The sequence below is a fragment of the Drosophila busckii genome, chromosome 3R, assembly GCF_011750605.1.
Source record: "Drosophila busckii strain San Diego stock center, stock number 13000-0081.31 chromosome 3R, ASM1175060v1, whole genome shotgun sequence".
Classification (NCBI taxonomy): Eukaryota; Metazoa; Arthropoda; class Insecta; order Diptera; family Drosophilidae; genus Drosophila; species Drosophila busckii.
The window spans coordinates 21244505-21260671 of NC_046607.1; the positions used below are offsets into that span (position 1 = coordinate 21244505).

General features: G+C 43.6%; 5 protein-coding genes across 6 annotated transcripts; 1 reads left to right on the forward strand and 4 right to left on the reverse strand.

Moving 5' to 3' along the window:
• Positions 1-43: 43 nt before the first annotated feature.
• Positions 44-1012, reverse strand: LOC108602870 (sodium/potassium-transporting ATPase subunit beta-1). Its single transcript, XM_017991158.1, has one exon. It carries the CDS (start codon positions 945-947, stop codon positions 69-71), a length of 879 nt encoding a protein of 292 aa, XP_017846647.1. The 5' UTR covers positions 948-1012; the 3' UTR covers positions 44-68.
• A 1037-nt stretch (positions 1013-2049) lies between these two features.
• On the reverse strand, positions 2050-2859 carry LOC108602871 (MORN repeat-containing protein 4 homolog). The gene is made up of 3 exons (XM_017991159.1): positions 2774-2859; positions 2435-2711; positions 2050-2365 (listed from the first exon to the last, which is right to left on the reverse strand). Exons 1-3 carry the CDS (start codon positions 2799-2801, stop codon positions 2098-2100), a joined length of 573 nt encoding a protein of 190 aa, XP_017846648.1. The 5' UTR covers positions 2802-2859; the 3' UTR covers positions 2050-2097.
• Positions 2860-2942: 83 nt separating this feature from the next.
• LOC108602865 (tetratricopeptide repeat protein 30 homolog) lies at positions 2943-5342 on the forward strand. The gene is made up of 5 exons (XM_017991153.1): positions 2943-3212; positions 3265-3443; positions 3497-4495; positions 4548-4764; positions 4824-5342. Exons 1-5 carry the CDS (start codon positions 3153-3155, stop codon positions 5337-5339), a joined length of 1971 nt encoding a protein of 656 aa, XP_017846642.1. The 5' UTR covers positions 2943-3152; the 3' UTR covers positions 5340-5342.
• A 45-nt stretch (positions 5343-5387) lies between these two features.
• On the reverse strand, positions 5388-15819 carry LOC108603714 (putative cysteine proteinase CG12163). Of its 2 annotated transcripts, XM_017992754.1 has the most exons (6): positions 15550-15819; positions 10250-10648; positions 7014-7147; positions 6210-6953; positions 5974-6155; positions 5388-5917 (listed from the first exon to the last, which is right to left on the reverse strand). In XM_017992754.1, the coding sequence occupies exons 1-6, from the start codon at positions 15628-15630 to the stop codon at positions 5652-5654; spliced, it is 1806 nt and encodes a 601-aa protein (XP_017848243.1). In that variant the 5' UTR covers positions 15631-15819; the 3' UTR covers positions 5388-5651. The 2 variants fall into 2 exon arrangements, with proteins under 2 accessions (XP_017848243.1, XP_017848244.1); XM_017992755.1 differs by lacking the exon at positions 10250-10648 and having other exon boundaries at positions 15550-15817.
• Positions 7197-7726, reverse strand: LOC108603715. Its single transcript, XM_017992756.1, has one exon. It carries the CDS (start codon positions 7517-7519, stop codon positions 7274-7276), a length of 246 nt encoding a protein of 81 aa, XP_017848245.1. The 5' UTR covers positions 7520-7726; the 3' UTR covers positions 7197-7273.
• Positions 15820-16167: the final 348 nt, after the last annotated feature.

Consider the following 16167-nt stretch of genomic DNA (forward strand, 5'->3'; position numbering starts at 1 on the left):
CATGAAAAAAACCGCCACAATTTAAATTATTTTTGTAAATCTCTTGTGACGACTACTGGGAGCAATTATCATGGCTTTTTCGTTGTTGAAGTTACAGATATCTTTTTTACTTTCATATTAATTTTAAAAACGGCCTGACCATGTCCACTAACTTGGGTGTCAATCGGAATATTCTTGGCCCACACCTTGCAAACAATTCCCATATAATCATCGATGGGCATATCTTTAAGCTGTACGGCAATAATACGATCGACGCCTCTCAGTCCCGTATCAGTGTCATAATAGGGAGTCGGGTAGTAAGTGAATGTAGGTTTCTCCCAATCTTTATTATTGCACGTCAACCAAATCTTTCCTTCTGTATCTCCTTCATGTTTCTTAAAATGTTCTTTCAATTCGTCTGGAGCACTATTTGGTATGTCAGAAACATTATCGTAAGTTCTTGCCTCGAAGCCAATAATATAATTTAATTTAACAAAAAAACATGGAGTTTTTGCGTGGTAGCCCCATAACTTGTCTTCGTTGCACTTAACAAAGTCTATATCGTCTTTATATCCTTTTAATTTGTTTAGAAAATCATCTATTTGGTCGGCAATTGGATAAACCTCATCTAAAATGTCTGAATAGTAATTGAAAGTGCTTAACTTGCGTGGAATTATTGAAAGTCCAGGGAATTCCTTTTTCCATTTTGGCTCATCACCATTTATAATAGCATATATTAATATCAGAATCCAAAACAAGAGTATGCATGCTATAATTATATATAAAACCATGTAGAACGCAACTATTCTAAACCAAGCCCAGGCTGTCCGTCCGAATAATTGATGCTTCTCCAAATTTAATATTTTTTTCGACCAAGGTATATCTTTCTTTCTGCGCACGGTTTCCTCATGTCGAAATTGTTTACGAAGCTTGTACGCTCCGGCTGGTACAACTATATCTTGCGGCATTATATCAAATTTATACTGAAAAAATCTGCTTTACAAAATATATACTAACAGAGAAAAAACCGAAATTCAAAATGGAAATTTCGAATGACAATAAATATAATAGTAACACAGATGTGCTATTTTTTATTTCACTCAGGTTCATAATTAGAAGGAATTACTATTTTAACCAAGTGTAGTGCAAATACTGTTGTGGCTAACTCTATAGGAATGTTTTTTCCCCAAACACGGCATTCAATGTAAACATCTTCATTTACTGGAAAGTTTTCGAACTGAACGCCAATTAAACGACGATAATTGGGATTCTCAGTGACATTGACGCGTGTTAAGTTTTCATATAAGTAAAACTCATCAGTTTCGGCGAATAAACCGTCTGCTTCATAATACCTGTGAGGGATATAATTAACCTTGGCTTTTTCCTCAATCTTGGGGTCCATATAAGTACATGATACCCAAATACGATTCCTGCGATACTCCTCGGGAATCTCCAGAATAAAATCGTAAAGTTCATCAGGCATTTCTTTGGGAACAGTAATAGCGCTATTGTATGTCTCAACCGTAAAGTTAATAGCGTAGTTCAGTTTTAACAATATGCATGGTGAGGCGGTCGTGTAACCCCAATTATTATCAAAATTGCATTCTCTTAAGTGGCGCGACACATTAACACCAAGCTTTTTGATAAATCCTTCTATTTTCTCAGTATGTCTGCGTATGTCACTCCTCATATATTCTCTATATCGTATGTATTTCACATTGCCTTTATAAAAGCCTGGTACACTGGACAGACTTGTTGTCTTGATCTCACCTGGTTTAATCATCTTAAACGTCCATTGGATATTTATCAGAATCATAGCCGTAATTAACGCATATAGTACTATATAGTATAGAATGATTTTAACCCATCCCAATGGGGTGCGTTTCGGTTCTTTTCGGTGTAAACGACACTGCTGATGCTTAGTCCATTGGTCCTTGCGAACTTCCCAATAACGCTGTCTTCTGACTACGCCGTATGAGCCACTTGTTATAATTATTTCATCTGGCATATTGACTAGGAATATTATGCTTTAATTCTATATACAATATCATGGATTACCTTGATATTCAAAAGCTTGTAACAAACATTTAGGTTATTTATTTATTGAAAAACTGCTATTTAGTAAGGATGATCGCTTTGAGAACGTGCCAAGAGTGCACATTTTTGGGCTCGTTGCACTACCTCCGGGCAGCGACGTTTGCGCATGAAGCGGCAGTCCTGAAAGAAGCCTTCGTTGCGCGGAAATCCATGAGTAAAGTCCTGAAAGGTTAACAGTCCCATTCCCCAGATTTTGCCACCACGAAACTCACCCTCGTATTTCATGCCATCAGAGCGCCAAAAGATGCCGTTTCCATGAAACCAGCCCTGATGGAATTCACCCTCGTATCTAGCCAAAGTAAATAATTATTTATTTAATTAATTTGTTTTTTTTTGTTTTTGGCGTGAGCCGACTTACTTGGCGCCATCAGGAAACCAGAGACAGCCCAGGCCCTGGCTTAGACCCTCTTGAAATTGGCCGTCGTAACGAGTGCCATCAGCTAATTGCAGATGGCCTATACCATGCTTCTGACCAAGTTGGTTCCACTCACCAATGTAGCGACTCGCATCTTCGTAACGCCAGCCGCCCACCTTGACAGCGCCACTACTGAACTGCCCCTGCTGGTGGCCATGCCCATGATGCTGCTGATGCTGTTGATTCTCAATATGTGCAGTGGTTATGCCCACGCTGCTCCCTGCAACGGTTACGGCATTGCTTAGAGAAAATGTACTCCAAATCGTTAGTTAGTTCACCTACTGTCATCGTCATAGTCATCCATTGCCATTGCCCTAACTGCATCCAATGCGTTGCCAGCAGCTACTGAGCTTCAACGGGTTGCTGCCGTTCCAGCAATTGCAGCAGCTGGTATGGCTTCATTGGCACGGCGGCCCTGGTCCAAATCTAATTAGCATATTGAACGCATGCACACTGGACTGAACAAAAATATGCATACAAACATACTTATGTACACACTGTTTTGTTGTTCCACTGTGGCTGCCTTTGAACAACTGTTGCTTCAGTTTAACGTTGTCAAGGCTGCCGCAAGTAATAACGGTGGTAACCATGACGACAACACCAGCAGTAGCCAAAGCAAATCCTGGCTAGAAATTTTCATTAATTCCCAATCGGCTTGACAATGTTGCATCAAGGAATTATTTTACGTGAAGGGCATGTTACACGCACCATATACAATCTGGTAAGTAGGCCAACAGCTGCTCAAGCTATTTTCCTAATCAAGCTTAATCAAGATCAAGGACAAGCGCTATGAGGATGTCATCGAGTGCATTGTGAACTTTGGCGAGGCGGCAAATACGCGAGCGGGTCTCTCCACTCTGGGACATTGCTACTATCATGCACAGAAGTACGAGGAGGCGGCCAGCTGCTATGAGCAGCTCTGTCAACTGGTGCCCACAGAGCCCAAGTACAGGTGGGTAACGACTGGCGCTTAGCCAAGAGTTGACTAACTCAATTGCCTGTTAGATTCTACTATGCGCAGTCGCTTTACCAAGCTGGCATCTTTTCGGAGGCGTTGCGCGTGCTGAAGCAAATTGGCGACAAGGAGACGGAACTGCGTGAGCATTGCCTGCAGCTGCAGAGCGCCATTCTCTACTCCAGCGAGGACTACGCGGGCGCACAGAGTTTGTTGAATCAGCGCACGCCAGGCACGCCGGAAACATTCAATGATGAGGGCTGCTTGTTGTATCAGGCGGATCAGCATGAGACGGCGGTGCAGCGTTTTCAGTCTGCATTGCAGGTGGGCGGCTTTAATCCGCTGGTGGCTTACAATGTGGCCTTGGCGCACTTTCAGCGCAAGCAGCGCGCCCAGGCTTTGGACTATACCGCAGAGATTGTGGAGCGCGGCATGCGCAACCATCCGGAGCTGGGTATAGGCGCACAGGTCGACACCGATGGCAGCGCACGCAGCGTGGGCAATCCCATTACGATGGCGCTATCCGGCATTACACAAGCGCTTAATCTGAAGGCTGCGCTGGAGTACCAAGACGGCAATATGGAGGCGGCACGCGATGCTTTGCTTGATTTGCCACCACGTGCCGAGAGCGAACTGGATCCGGTAACGCTGCACAACATGGCGCTAACGGACGCACAGGGTCCCGTGGCGGGACTACGCAAATTGGCCTTTCTGCTGGCGCTGGGCGCACCCGCCTGTCCCAAGGAGACCTTTGCCAACATCTTGCTGACCTGCTGCAAGCATGAGCTGTATGAAACCGCAGCTGATATTCTAGCTGAGCACACAGATCTCACCTACAAGTATCTATCGCAGTATCTATACGAGCTGCTGGATGCGCTCATCACAGCTCAGACCAGCTCCGAGTTGGCCGAGAAGAAACTCAACACGCTGGCCTCCAGTCTGGCGGGTAAACTGCGCAGCTTGGCCGCACGTGTGCAGGAGGTGAGAGCCACCAGCGAACAGCAGGCTCTACGTGATGCACTCAAGGATTACGAGCAGGCACTGGAGCTGTAAGTACAAGTCATCCCACTGCTTTATCAACTAAAGTGTATGCATGTTTAGATATCTGCCTGTGGTGATGGCACGCGCTTGGATTGCCTGGCGAGAGGATGACTTTCTGGGCGCAGAGCGTGAGTTCCGCTCGAGCGCTGAGTTCTGCTCGGAGAATGCCATCTGCTCGGTGTGGCGTCTGAATGCGGGACATGTGCTCTTCATGCAGGACAAGTACAAGGAGGCGGCGGCTTTCTATGAGCCCATAGTGCGCCAGCATGCGGATGATGTGGGTGCTCGACACTTGACACACTTGAAGCTTACAAATATAAATATTTATGCTTGCAGATTATGTCCGTGTCCGCTGCTGTGCTGGCCAATCTGTGCGTTAGCTACATCATGACCTTTCAGAACGAGGAGGCCGAAGAGCTCATGCGCAAGGTGGAGAACGCCGAGGAGCAGAAGGGCAATCAGGGCAAGCAGTATCATCACTTATGCATTGTCAATCTGGTCGTGGGCACCTTGTACTGCGCCAAGTCCAACTACGAGTTTGGCCTATCGCGCATTGCGCACGCCTTGGAAGGCGGCTCCGGTGCGCGTCTCTATGCGGACACCTGGCTGCATGTGAAGCGCTGCATGCTTGGCCTGCTCACTGGCATGGCCAAGCAGAACATTATCTTGCCCTATCCAGCAGTGCAGGAGGTGCTCAACTTTCTCAAGTCCTGCGAGGCCTACGGGCTATACACGCCGGCCAATATATATACGGCAGCGGAGCAGGCGCCAGAGGAGCCGCTGACTATCGGACTCGAGGCTAGAAAGCTGCGTCTGCTGCTTATCAAGCTCAGTGAATATGAAAATTATTGAGTTTATACAATTTGTCGTTTAAATTTATTTAAATATACATATGTATATATATATATATATGTGTGTATGTATGGTTTTATTTGTATATGATTGATTATATTGTAGACAGGGGGGAAAACAAATCGAAATGTTGAGTTAATCGTTAATCGTTGCCTTAGCGAAGAAAGAAAGAAACACAAAGAGGAGAACGAAGAGCAGCTGCAAGCCTTAGCGAGTTAATGTGCGTTTTAGCTCAAACATAAACATAGACTACGCTGTATATAGTTGTATATATGTATGTATGCATGTGTATATGGCTAGACTAAAGCTTGCTTAGGCCAGCACAGCTGAGGTGGCCATCTCACTGACGCCGCAGGTGTTGTCGCCGCGATAGACGCGATAGTAGCCCTGTTCGCCCCAGCGTGGTCCCCACGAGTTCTTCACAATCCAGTAGGGCAGTGTCTTGTGGAAGTTGGGGTAGTCGGATACGCCATAGCCAACGATTAGCACGCCATGATCCAGATTCTTCTTGTTGCAGAGCGGTGACCAAGGATGCGAGACGCCGCCACGATAGAACTGCATAGCATTGGCATTGATACCTAAAACAAAAATAGTTGTTTAAAGATTTCTCCTGCCTATGCATACTGCTGCTTACCTATAGAGATTGGTCCATTGGTCAGCAGCCACTCCTGCATGGCAGTCTCATTGCCCTTGGGCAGATCCACAAAGCTCGCCACCTGCACATGCGAGAGCGTCTTGTTGAAGGTGCACTGCTGCTTCTTGCCCTTATACGGATACTCCGCCTCGTACTCCAGACCGCCAATATCCTTGATGGCTCTGTAAAAAGCAAACGTAAGTATAAACTTTTGGTGTAAATTGTGGTTGACTCACTTGTAGGCATTGTCCATGAGTCCACCATTGCAAGCGCTGTCGGTGGAGTCGCAATCGAGCAGCTCCTGCTCGGAGAATTCCTGCAGCTCACCCGTCTTCACCGCGTAGAGACCTTCAATGTTGCCTGTAACGCTGAATGCCCAACAGGAGCCGCAGGATCCTTGGTTCTTCACATGTGTCACCGCATTCTTCTGACGCCAGTCAAACTCCTTGGGCATGGCACCCGCATAGGCAGGCACTACGGCCGGCTCACCACCAGTGGGCTGCTGCTCCGAGCGCTGCCAGAGTCCAGCGTGCTCCTTGTACTCCGTGCTGGTCATGTCGGCAAACTCGGTAATGCCGTACTTGGCACTGCCCATCTCATTGGCATTCAGCTCCTCAATGGTGCGCAGACTCTGGCGGAAAATGCGCAGGCGCATCTGATGCTCCATGCTGTTGGCATAGTGACGCTTGTGCTTCAGCTGGAACTTGTGGAACAAGTGCTCCACCTTGCTGAGCGTGTGATGCGAATGCTTCTTGTGTGCCTTCTTCTCCGCCCACTCCACGGAGCGACTGTGCCGCGCATGCACCGTCGGCTGATTGCGGCACTTGAAGGTTATATCGTGGCCATGCTCCAGCCACGGCTGCGCCCATATTTCCACAATGCAACGATGCTGCTTCTCCTTGCTATCAATCAGATCCGCGTCGATGCGCGTCAGTGTGCCGGAGACAACCTGACGCGATGCCGAGTAGACTTCGGCAATTCTGCAAAGATGAGAGCTCATATGAAGCCAAGTGGGAGACCATATCTATGCTCAACTCTACCTGTAGTGGGGTCCGACCTCGCCCTCGGTGAGTTTGTCTAGCGTACGCTGCAGTTGAATCTTCGCCTGCTGCGCGTCGAAGCGCTTGGCGCCGCCCACGGGTACCGCATTGGAGCTGCGTCTGCTGCGGCTCAGCTGCAACAAGAAGCGAAAGCCCATAAGATAAAACTGTCAACAAACTGTCTAAGTGTATTACGATTTATTCGAATTTTCTACAGTTTAAGATTCCACAAATGGCAAACTCTTTGCAAATAAACTCTGTTAGAAGCCACACTCGGCGGGCACCACATAGTCATCCAGCACGCGCACTACACGCAGCTTGCCCTGCGAGTCGACGCCCACCAGTCCCACCTCGGCCGCTTGCTTCTGCTCTTGCTCAGCGCGATCCACGTGCTGCTCATGCCGCTGGAACACCAGCATGGCCGCTGATAGGGCCGCCTCATTGCGCAGACAAGCGGAGAGTATCCAGATTTGCCGCAGGCGCAGCATCAGCCCAGATGGTTTCATATTGCCAAAATTGTCAACAGCTATACTTTAATTTAAGAATTGCTAGCCAAAAGTTAAACTCGTTCGCGTTAAATGACGTTATGCTCGCAGGATTTGTAAAAGGAATAAGCTCATGGAAAACATATAGAAAATAAAATAATATTTTGTATATTGAAATGAGCGCCGCTCGACTATTGCCCCAACTGAGCAAAGTTCGTACCCAAATGCCAAACTATTAAGCTAAAATCTACGCCTGCTTCACAACAACTGGCAAATCGATAAGTGTGTTCCTAATTAGCCAGGGATATACATTTGTATGTATATATGTTCTGATGCGTTTAATTAATATAGTGAGAGACAAGAGCAGAGCAGAGCAGAGCTCGGAGCTCGGAGCTGAGGCACATACATAAATTACATTTAAATGCAAATGAAACATCGACAGTGCCACAAGACAAAAAAAAAACTCTATACAACTTGCATCAAACAGTCATATAAATGTACACTGCAAAAAATAAATGTTGTATGGCTTAAATCCATAAAGAGCATTAACTATAAAGTTGGTACTATCTATTGGAAAAAAGTTGCAAACATAGCTCAAATATTAAAGTTTCAGTTAAAACAAAAGAAGTCAAAGAATTGACTCAAATATATCTAAATTGAAGAGTTGAATGAATTCTTAACATAACATTAATATATCATATATATAATTTAAGTCTTAAAATAATTTCAGCTGCTATTGATTTGAATAGCAATTCATTGCGCTCAGTGCATATAGAGACAATGCCAAACCAATCCACTTAGCCACTGCCGTCGCACCACAGATGCGAGTTAACAACAAAAACATGACTAAAAAGACATATAGCAATACATATAGCCAGACATACATACATACATACAGACATATAAGCCAAACAATGCCGAGCACAAAACCAATTAAACCAAACATTTTGGCTGGAAATTCGTACGCCGGATTGCTCTCTGACTGCACGTGGGCAGAGCCGGGCGGGCCTAAATGCCTGGCTTTGCCACAACTGCGTGCGCGTGTAATTGATGAAGCACAGCAACGAGAGTGGAGTTGGAGCAGGAACAGCAGCAGGATCTCGAACGCAGTCAGGTGTGTTGAAGTATGCAATGACAACAGTACGAAATGAAATGTAATGGCAGCGACGTGTGTATAATTAAAAAAACAGATGCATCCAGGCAGGAATTGAACTGGCGATGTCAAACGTTGTCAAATTAGACAAAGATCGTTTAAGCCCTTAGATATATATTATTATTAGTTCTCACGCATGTAGCACGTGTCCTGATTAGCTCCGCTCTAATGCTGCCATTTCAATAAGTCTAAATGCTTGTGCGCTGCAACACTTTGCTGATTTTCATCTGGCAAATGGAGCATGAAATGCATTGACACATGAGAGTCCTTGCCAGTTCGATTGCAAATTTATGATAATTTAAACTGTTTTTAAACCAGCTTAAAGCCATAGCAACTTGTCTTGTTCGTTCGTTTGTCTGTCTGTCTGACAGTCGATCTCTTGCTTTTGATCCACTGTGCGCTTGAGGCAGACGCTCCCCTATGAGGGTGACGAAAGTAGAGCAGAGCCCAGGATAATGAGAGCACTTTTGCATTTGTGTGCTGTCGACATCTCGCACCTCGTTCACACACACAGAGAGACACACACATACGCGCGCACTTGAGGGGCCTTCTTAGCAAGTTATATAGACAGAGATGCGGAGCCAGAGCCGGGTTAAACAGATTGCGGCCGTAATTTGAAAGCGGAAACTCATTTGATTATTAAGGTGAAATAAGTGCTCTGGGGGGAGGTCCTTGCTTGCTACAGGCGCTGGCCGGGGTGCAGGTTAAGTGGGCAAACAGAGGAATGTTGGCAGTTGCTGCCAGTTGGCTTAGCTGGAACTCAAGAGCCAGCTGCTGTGCGTGTGTGTGTGTGTGTGGGGGCGTGTGTGTGTGTGTGTGTGAGCAGGTGAGAAAAACGAGCAGCTTAAATAAATTCAATTAAATAACATTTTCTTTTTATTGTTCGCATTTACTTTACGAGTAAATATATAGGAGAGTATATATAAGGCATAAACAATGTGTGTGTGTGTGTGTTTGTGTGTGTGTGAGAGTGGAGTGTGTGTGTGTGTGTGTGCGCACTGGGCGTATGATAATAATATTCAGATTCATAATGATTATGATGCTGTTGCTGCTGCTGTTGTTGCCTCTTGCTGCACCTGCTCCTGCTCCTCCTGTTCTCCCTCCTGTTGCTGCTGCTCCTTTGGCTCGTCATCCCTTTGTTTTTGCTGTTCCATGCCCGTGCGTTGCTGTTCAATGGTCTTTTCGAAATTATACGCACCCACCGATAGGATATCATCTAACCAGCGTTTCTCATTATCATTTAGCTCCGGTGTGGGCACAATTGTGGTGTTGGCTTCACCCTCGGCATCCCCCTCACCCTCACCCTCACCACCTTCCGCTTGCACCTTTGTGTCAACTACAGCAGCCGTAGCTGCAGACTCATCAACGCTAATTGACGTTGTGGGCTCATTAGTTGGCGCTACTTGCGCACTGGAGCTGACGCTGGCGCTGGAGCTAGCTATGATATTATGGCTATCGCTGTTGCTGCTGCTGCTGACGGCGGAGTTATTGACACGTCGCTTAGCAGGCAACGTGCTGAGAATTTGTTTCTCCAAGTTCGCCATTTCGTTGTCGCTCAGCTCGTTGCGCTGCCCGCCATTGAAGATAGTGTTACTCACATATTTCTCGTTGAGCGCCTTGCCGCGCTCTTCGGCATCGGCGGGGGTGAGTGCATTGTCGGCGGCATCGCTGCAGTTGGAGTTGACCAGCTCGCGATATCTGTCGCCCCATTGGGTGGTCAGCCAGGGCTTCTCGAGTATGACCAGACGGCAAATGGTGTCCGCATCCTTGGCCTTTGTATCCACAGCGTTCAGGTGAATCTCATAGCGCACACCGTTGACAATCTCACGGAAGGCATCAATAATATTGACAAAGTTAAACGAGAGTGGGAGAAAGGTCATCGCAATGTTCTGCACGCCAATTAGATTGGGTGAGAGGAATTCGCGCTCGCCTGGATTCAGCACATGGACGAGTTTAATTGGCGGCTCGGAGATCGCCTCAGCTGCGCTCTCTGTGGTCTGTTTGTTTATGTGTATGTGTGTGTGTGTGTGTGTGATAAGAAGAGACAAAAACAAAAAGCAAAGAACACATATAAGGAGAGAGAGACACACAGATAGAAAAAGTTTAGCTATTCGTTTCGAATAGCGGGATTAGTGTGAAGCAAGCGTGTGTGTGTATGTGTATGCATGTGTGTGTGTGTGTGGCCCAAGGTGTTTGCTTCGATAAGGTTTTAAATTGTTTGTCTTTGTAACAACAACAAAACCACAAAACAATTCAACCAAAGTCAATGGGCAACAAATTTAGTTGATTGAAATGAAATTTATTTGAAATGCTTTCCTTTTTTTCTGTTTTGTTAATACATTTTAAAGCTGTTAGCATATATATATTGATAGTGTGGTTAGCATGAATATTGTATTATTATTTTACATATATTTAGTTAAGCTTTGCCTTTGCAACATAATTATCAGTCGATAGTTTTGCAATAATTTCTTTAAAAAACTGAAATTCATTAATCAAATTACAAAATGATATTTAAATTGTTGCCACATTAAGCGGCCCAGAGTGCTCAACGCTTCGCCAGAGCGGCCTAATGAACTCGGCATAATTGCAATTGCATTGCGGCTTTGAGCAGCCAAAGGGAGGAGGAGGAGGATGGAGGGCATTTGGGGTTGCAACTTGGTGTTGGCCAATCGAGTCGATCGGAGCGCTTCACTGCGCTTTCGGCTGCCCACAAAAACTAATTAATGCAAGCTCTGAAGCAAGCCGCAACGCACTGAACTGGTTTTATTTATTTTTTATTTTATTCAGTTTTTTTTGGGAGTGGCACAAAAGCTGAGCTTGGCACAGCTCATCGATAAATGATGAGCTGCAGCTACTGAAAGCCAGACGAGAGCAAATAGCAGCAAGCGGACCAGACGCTGAATAATTCACAAATAAAAGCAGCGAATGAACAAAAAGAGAGATGCGCGGAGGGGGAGCTCAAGCTGAGATTGCAGCAGCGAGCGAGACAAGCTTGTTGACGTTATGGTGGTTATGGCTGTTCATCCTCATTGCCGTTGACGTTTGTCTGCAACGTGACAAAAAGCCAAAAAACAAACTAAAAAAACGAAGAAAAGCCAAAGAAAATGTGCGCAGCAAAAAAATGTGCAGTGCTGAAGAAAAACTTTTGACAGCGCGGTTGCGTCATCATCAGTCAGCCTGCAGTCAAAGCCAGTAGCCAAGCCAGCGACAACAGCAGCAGCAGCTTCATGTTTGGGCTGCTTATGTGTGTGTTTGTGTGTGTGTGTGGGTGGATTTTGGGTACCCGTTGGCTTTGCTGGGGTCTTGGCATTGTTGTAGTTTGTTGCTGCCACCACTGCTGCTGCTGCTGCTGCTTGTTTGCAGCTTGTTTTTCAATTAAACTTTATGGCACTTTAAGCAACACCCCTCACCCAAAAACCCAGCATACGAAAATGAAACGATAGCTTCACAGATTGCAACGCTGTTGGCACTGCAATAACCAACCAGCTCCAGCCCCAGCCCCAGCCCCCAGTGGTTGACATACCCCACCAGCAATTGGTTGTCCTGGCAACTTAATGCAAAAAGCGCAGCCAACTTTACGCCACAACCAGTTCCAGCTTCAGCTACAGCTTCAGCTCCAGTCAGGCTTAAGTCCTGGGCTGGCATAGTTAATGCACTTTTATGCATCAGCGCACAGCAGAAATTAATGCCAAGTTGCAAGGTAGTAGTAACAAACAAATGATGATACAGTAATAAATAAAACAACTTTTATTTATTCTAAGCTCAGACAAAACTAATAAACTTTTTTGCAAATTTATTTACGTTTTTTTAATTAAAACTTTTTTGCATTCTCTGCTTCAAATTGTTGCTGCACTTTGTTTGAAGCCATAAATATTGCACTTTGTGAATTAATAATGCTGTGCCACAAAATAAAAGTTTAATTGAATTGACGTACGAAGAGTTGAAAGAGCGTGTGGGTTAAAAAAAGGTAACCTGGCCAACAAATTGCAAACGACTCGTTCTGCTATAAAACTGATGTTTTTAATTAGTGTTTAATTAAAGCGTTTTGCCGGCTTATAAATAAATAACCACACACACACAAACACACACACAGGCAGAGACAGAGTGGGAGCTGTCAACTGTTGGCGGGTTTATTAATATTTACCAAATACGCGTTTTGGCTTTAGGCCTGCAACCCAAAAAGTTTATTTATATGGCAAGCAAAAAAATAAAACCGGTATTACGCAAAGTGTCAACAGCTTCTTCAAGCTGTGAAGAGCTGCGGGATAGTTACAGGGGCAGAGGGCGGGGCAGAGGAGCACTAAGTTGACTCTTTTGTTTCAAGGTCGTGTTGCCTTTGCTCTTACGCTTTGTGGAATGAGCGCGTGTTTTACAGTCGTTTAGCTCTCACATTTTTATACAAAACGCTTGTTTCTTTTCATTTTCATTGCTTGTTGTAGTTGCCGCTTTTAATGGCCGCATTTACCTTGGCCAAGCACTTTCTTCTTTCTTCAACTCGGCCAACAATTGCAGCAGCTTAAACACAAGAATGTGCTACATTTAATATTTAACATTGTTGTATATGCATTTTAATTTAAAGCTATAAACTTTTCTTGCTTAGCATCATTTTCAGCACATTGCCTTTTTGAGCTTAACTCATGACATAAGCATTATTATTTATTTACTCTTTGCTGACTAATTAATAATTCAAACGAATTTTCGATGCGTTTATGCATTTGATTTATGCAAACACTGGGCTAAAACAGGGGGCTGGCCTATTGTTCTGGCCCCCCCCCCCCAACTATTCAACTATTCAGCCGAATGCGTCAGGTGCACAGTACCTGGCCGAAAGCTATTTAAGTAGTGAGGGGGTGGGTGGCCATTTGCCTTTTGTATGGAGGCAACTTAAGCCTGTTTAAATTTCCAATCACATTTTCGTTCATTTTACAATAGCGTCGACCGTTGGGTTCGATGGCAAGCTCATTATAAACTTTGACTTTCCTGCTCCCCTGGGTGCTAATTTGTACTTTGTGTGGGTGTGCGTGTGTGTGGCTGTGTGTGTGTTGGGCATTAGGGCAACTGCTGTATGCTGAGCCGTTTAGTGGGTTCAATAACGCAATTTCCATTGGCATTTCTATTAGGCGGCAAATCAAGCACAACATCACACAATGAGCTTTTGAGCATAGTGTTTTTCGATCTAATTTACATAATGCCTAGCTAGGCAAATAGAATTCAAGAGAAACCCCCGAACAATTGCAGAGCAAATTATCGAGCGAGCGAGCATTTCTTTATATTTTATTTCATTTGATTGTGAATCATTCGCAGTGTGATTTACTAAATGACAAAAACAGATACAGAGACGACAGCTGGAGATAAATCCGCCTCCAGCGATGATTTCTAAGTCTCAGCATCTCAGCAGTCATACATCTGTTTAATTCTTTGCTGTTTTTTTTGTTTTTGCTTCTATTATTGTTGTTGCTCTACTTCTCAACTACTAGTTTGCAATTTTGACAGCAACTTTTTGTCTGTCTGCTTTTTAAAAGTATATGTAGTATATATTTACATATGTATGTGTATAGATATTCATACAGTTCCGCATTTTATACAGTTATGCAAATCTGTAGTTTATTTTTCTATGCATTGCTCGTTTTGTTTGTTTGCATATTCAAATCAGTTTTAGATTTAAATTTGGCCATTTTTTTATTTGCTACTTTTAATTTCATTTCTTATTCAAGCATAGAGTGCAGAAGCTTAGTTAAGCTTCCTAGAACTAAATAAAATAGGGATTTTAGCATAAGCGTATCTATGCTTCGTTTAAGCTGTTTTCTTTAAATTTGTATTCAAATTGTATGAATGTGAATGTATTATTTTAATTGCATAAAATATTCAGCTGAACCTGAAAGAGCAAATATACATACATACGTTTTAATTATATTGAATGCAAATATAAAATAATTTTAATTTGTTTATTTATGTATATGCGGCGTTTGTTTTTATGCAATACATGCTTCATTTATTTTTTCAGCCATTTAATTGATATTGATTATGTTGGCCGAGCACGCTTGGCTTGAGCCACACGAATGCACCCACACCAACTCCTGATAGCCATTAATCTGAAATCCACTTTTTTTCTTTTTTAATTTGCTGGGGACAAGTTTCAATTAGCTGGCGCATGACTCTGTTTGGGCTTTAATTCATGCCTTTTTACCTTTCAGTTAGCAAAAAATTGATTTCTAATCCGCTATATATAAATCATTCCGTGAGTTGACTGCACATCAATGGCAATTTTAAAACGCAATTTGCTTTTAAAGTCCATTTATTTATGTATGTATAATGGGAAAGGTACTAATCAGCATTGGCGGCTTGTTTGTGCTATCGGTCAAAGCTGATATGCAAACATACACAAACACACAAGCATAAATATGTGTACTTGTGTATGTAAATACAACAGCTGACTGCAGACTGTATAAATGCAGCGAACAAAGTAATAGAGAGCAAAAACACACTTGCTTAGTTGATAATAGGCCTACGCACACATGCAAACTCATTGTACATAATGTAACAATGAATACAATGGATATTAATGCATGTATTATTTTCTTTCGCTTAATTCGCTTTATTTATGCATTTAATTTTCTTTTGCTGACTAATCAAAGTTAATAGCGCAATGGGGTATATAAACAACAACAACGATAAGTATGGCGTATTATGTATGTATGTGTATGTAACGTGTATTCATGTAAGTGTGTTTGCGTTGCGTATGCGTAAGTATGTGTGTCGGCATTGTTACCACAGCAAGCAAGGCAATGTTTTAACTTTTAAATTGTTGTTCAGCTTAAAAACTGCCGCAACCCTCAAAGCTATTAGACAACTCGGCGTTAAGCAATTATCCAGAAAAATATTGTGATTCATAACTTACCTCCTGCTGCTCATCAGACACAGCTGTTTGGATTTGGATTATTGCCAACAAGAGCGCAACTGTTGCTGCCAACAGCTTCATGTTTAGAGTTTTATTTTTACTGAATTAACAAACAAAACACTTGTTATTTTCTATTTCACACCAATAACGGTGAAACTATTTGTTTTTTGTGCAACGTTATTCGCGCCGCCTTTAGTTTTCGCTTTATTTACGTTTTACACTTAAATTAACTCGCGCGGAAGCACAACCTATTCCATTAACAGCAAAAACAATTTTAAGCATGCATGAAACAAAGCCGCAGCAGCAGCGCTGCCCTCGCTTTAGCGGCAGAAGCCTTGCAACTCATACAATTTGAGTCGAACTCATACCAATGAGACGAGCCGCAAGCGCGAAAAGTTAATGGAACTCGTGAGTATCATCTACAATAATTAGGAATTGGAATTACACAGCACTTTATTCAATTTTGCTTAGCCCCGCAACATTTGAAAGTATATATATGTTTATTCTGTGCCTAATATATTACTGTAGCTAAACTTAATAGTTACGCAAAAACCAGAGTCAAGAGTAACAAGTACACAATCTTACGGATGAGCTAGTCAAAGCGGAAATGCACAAAAA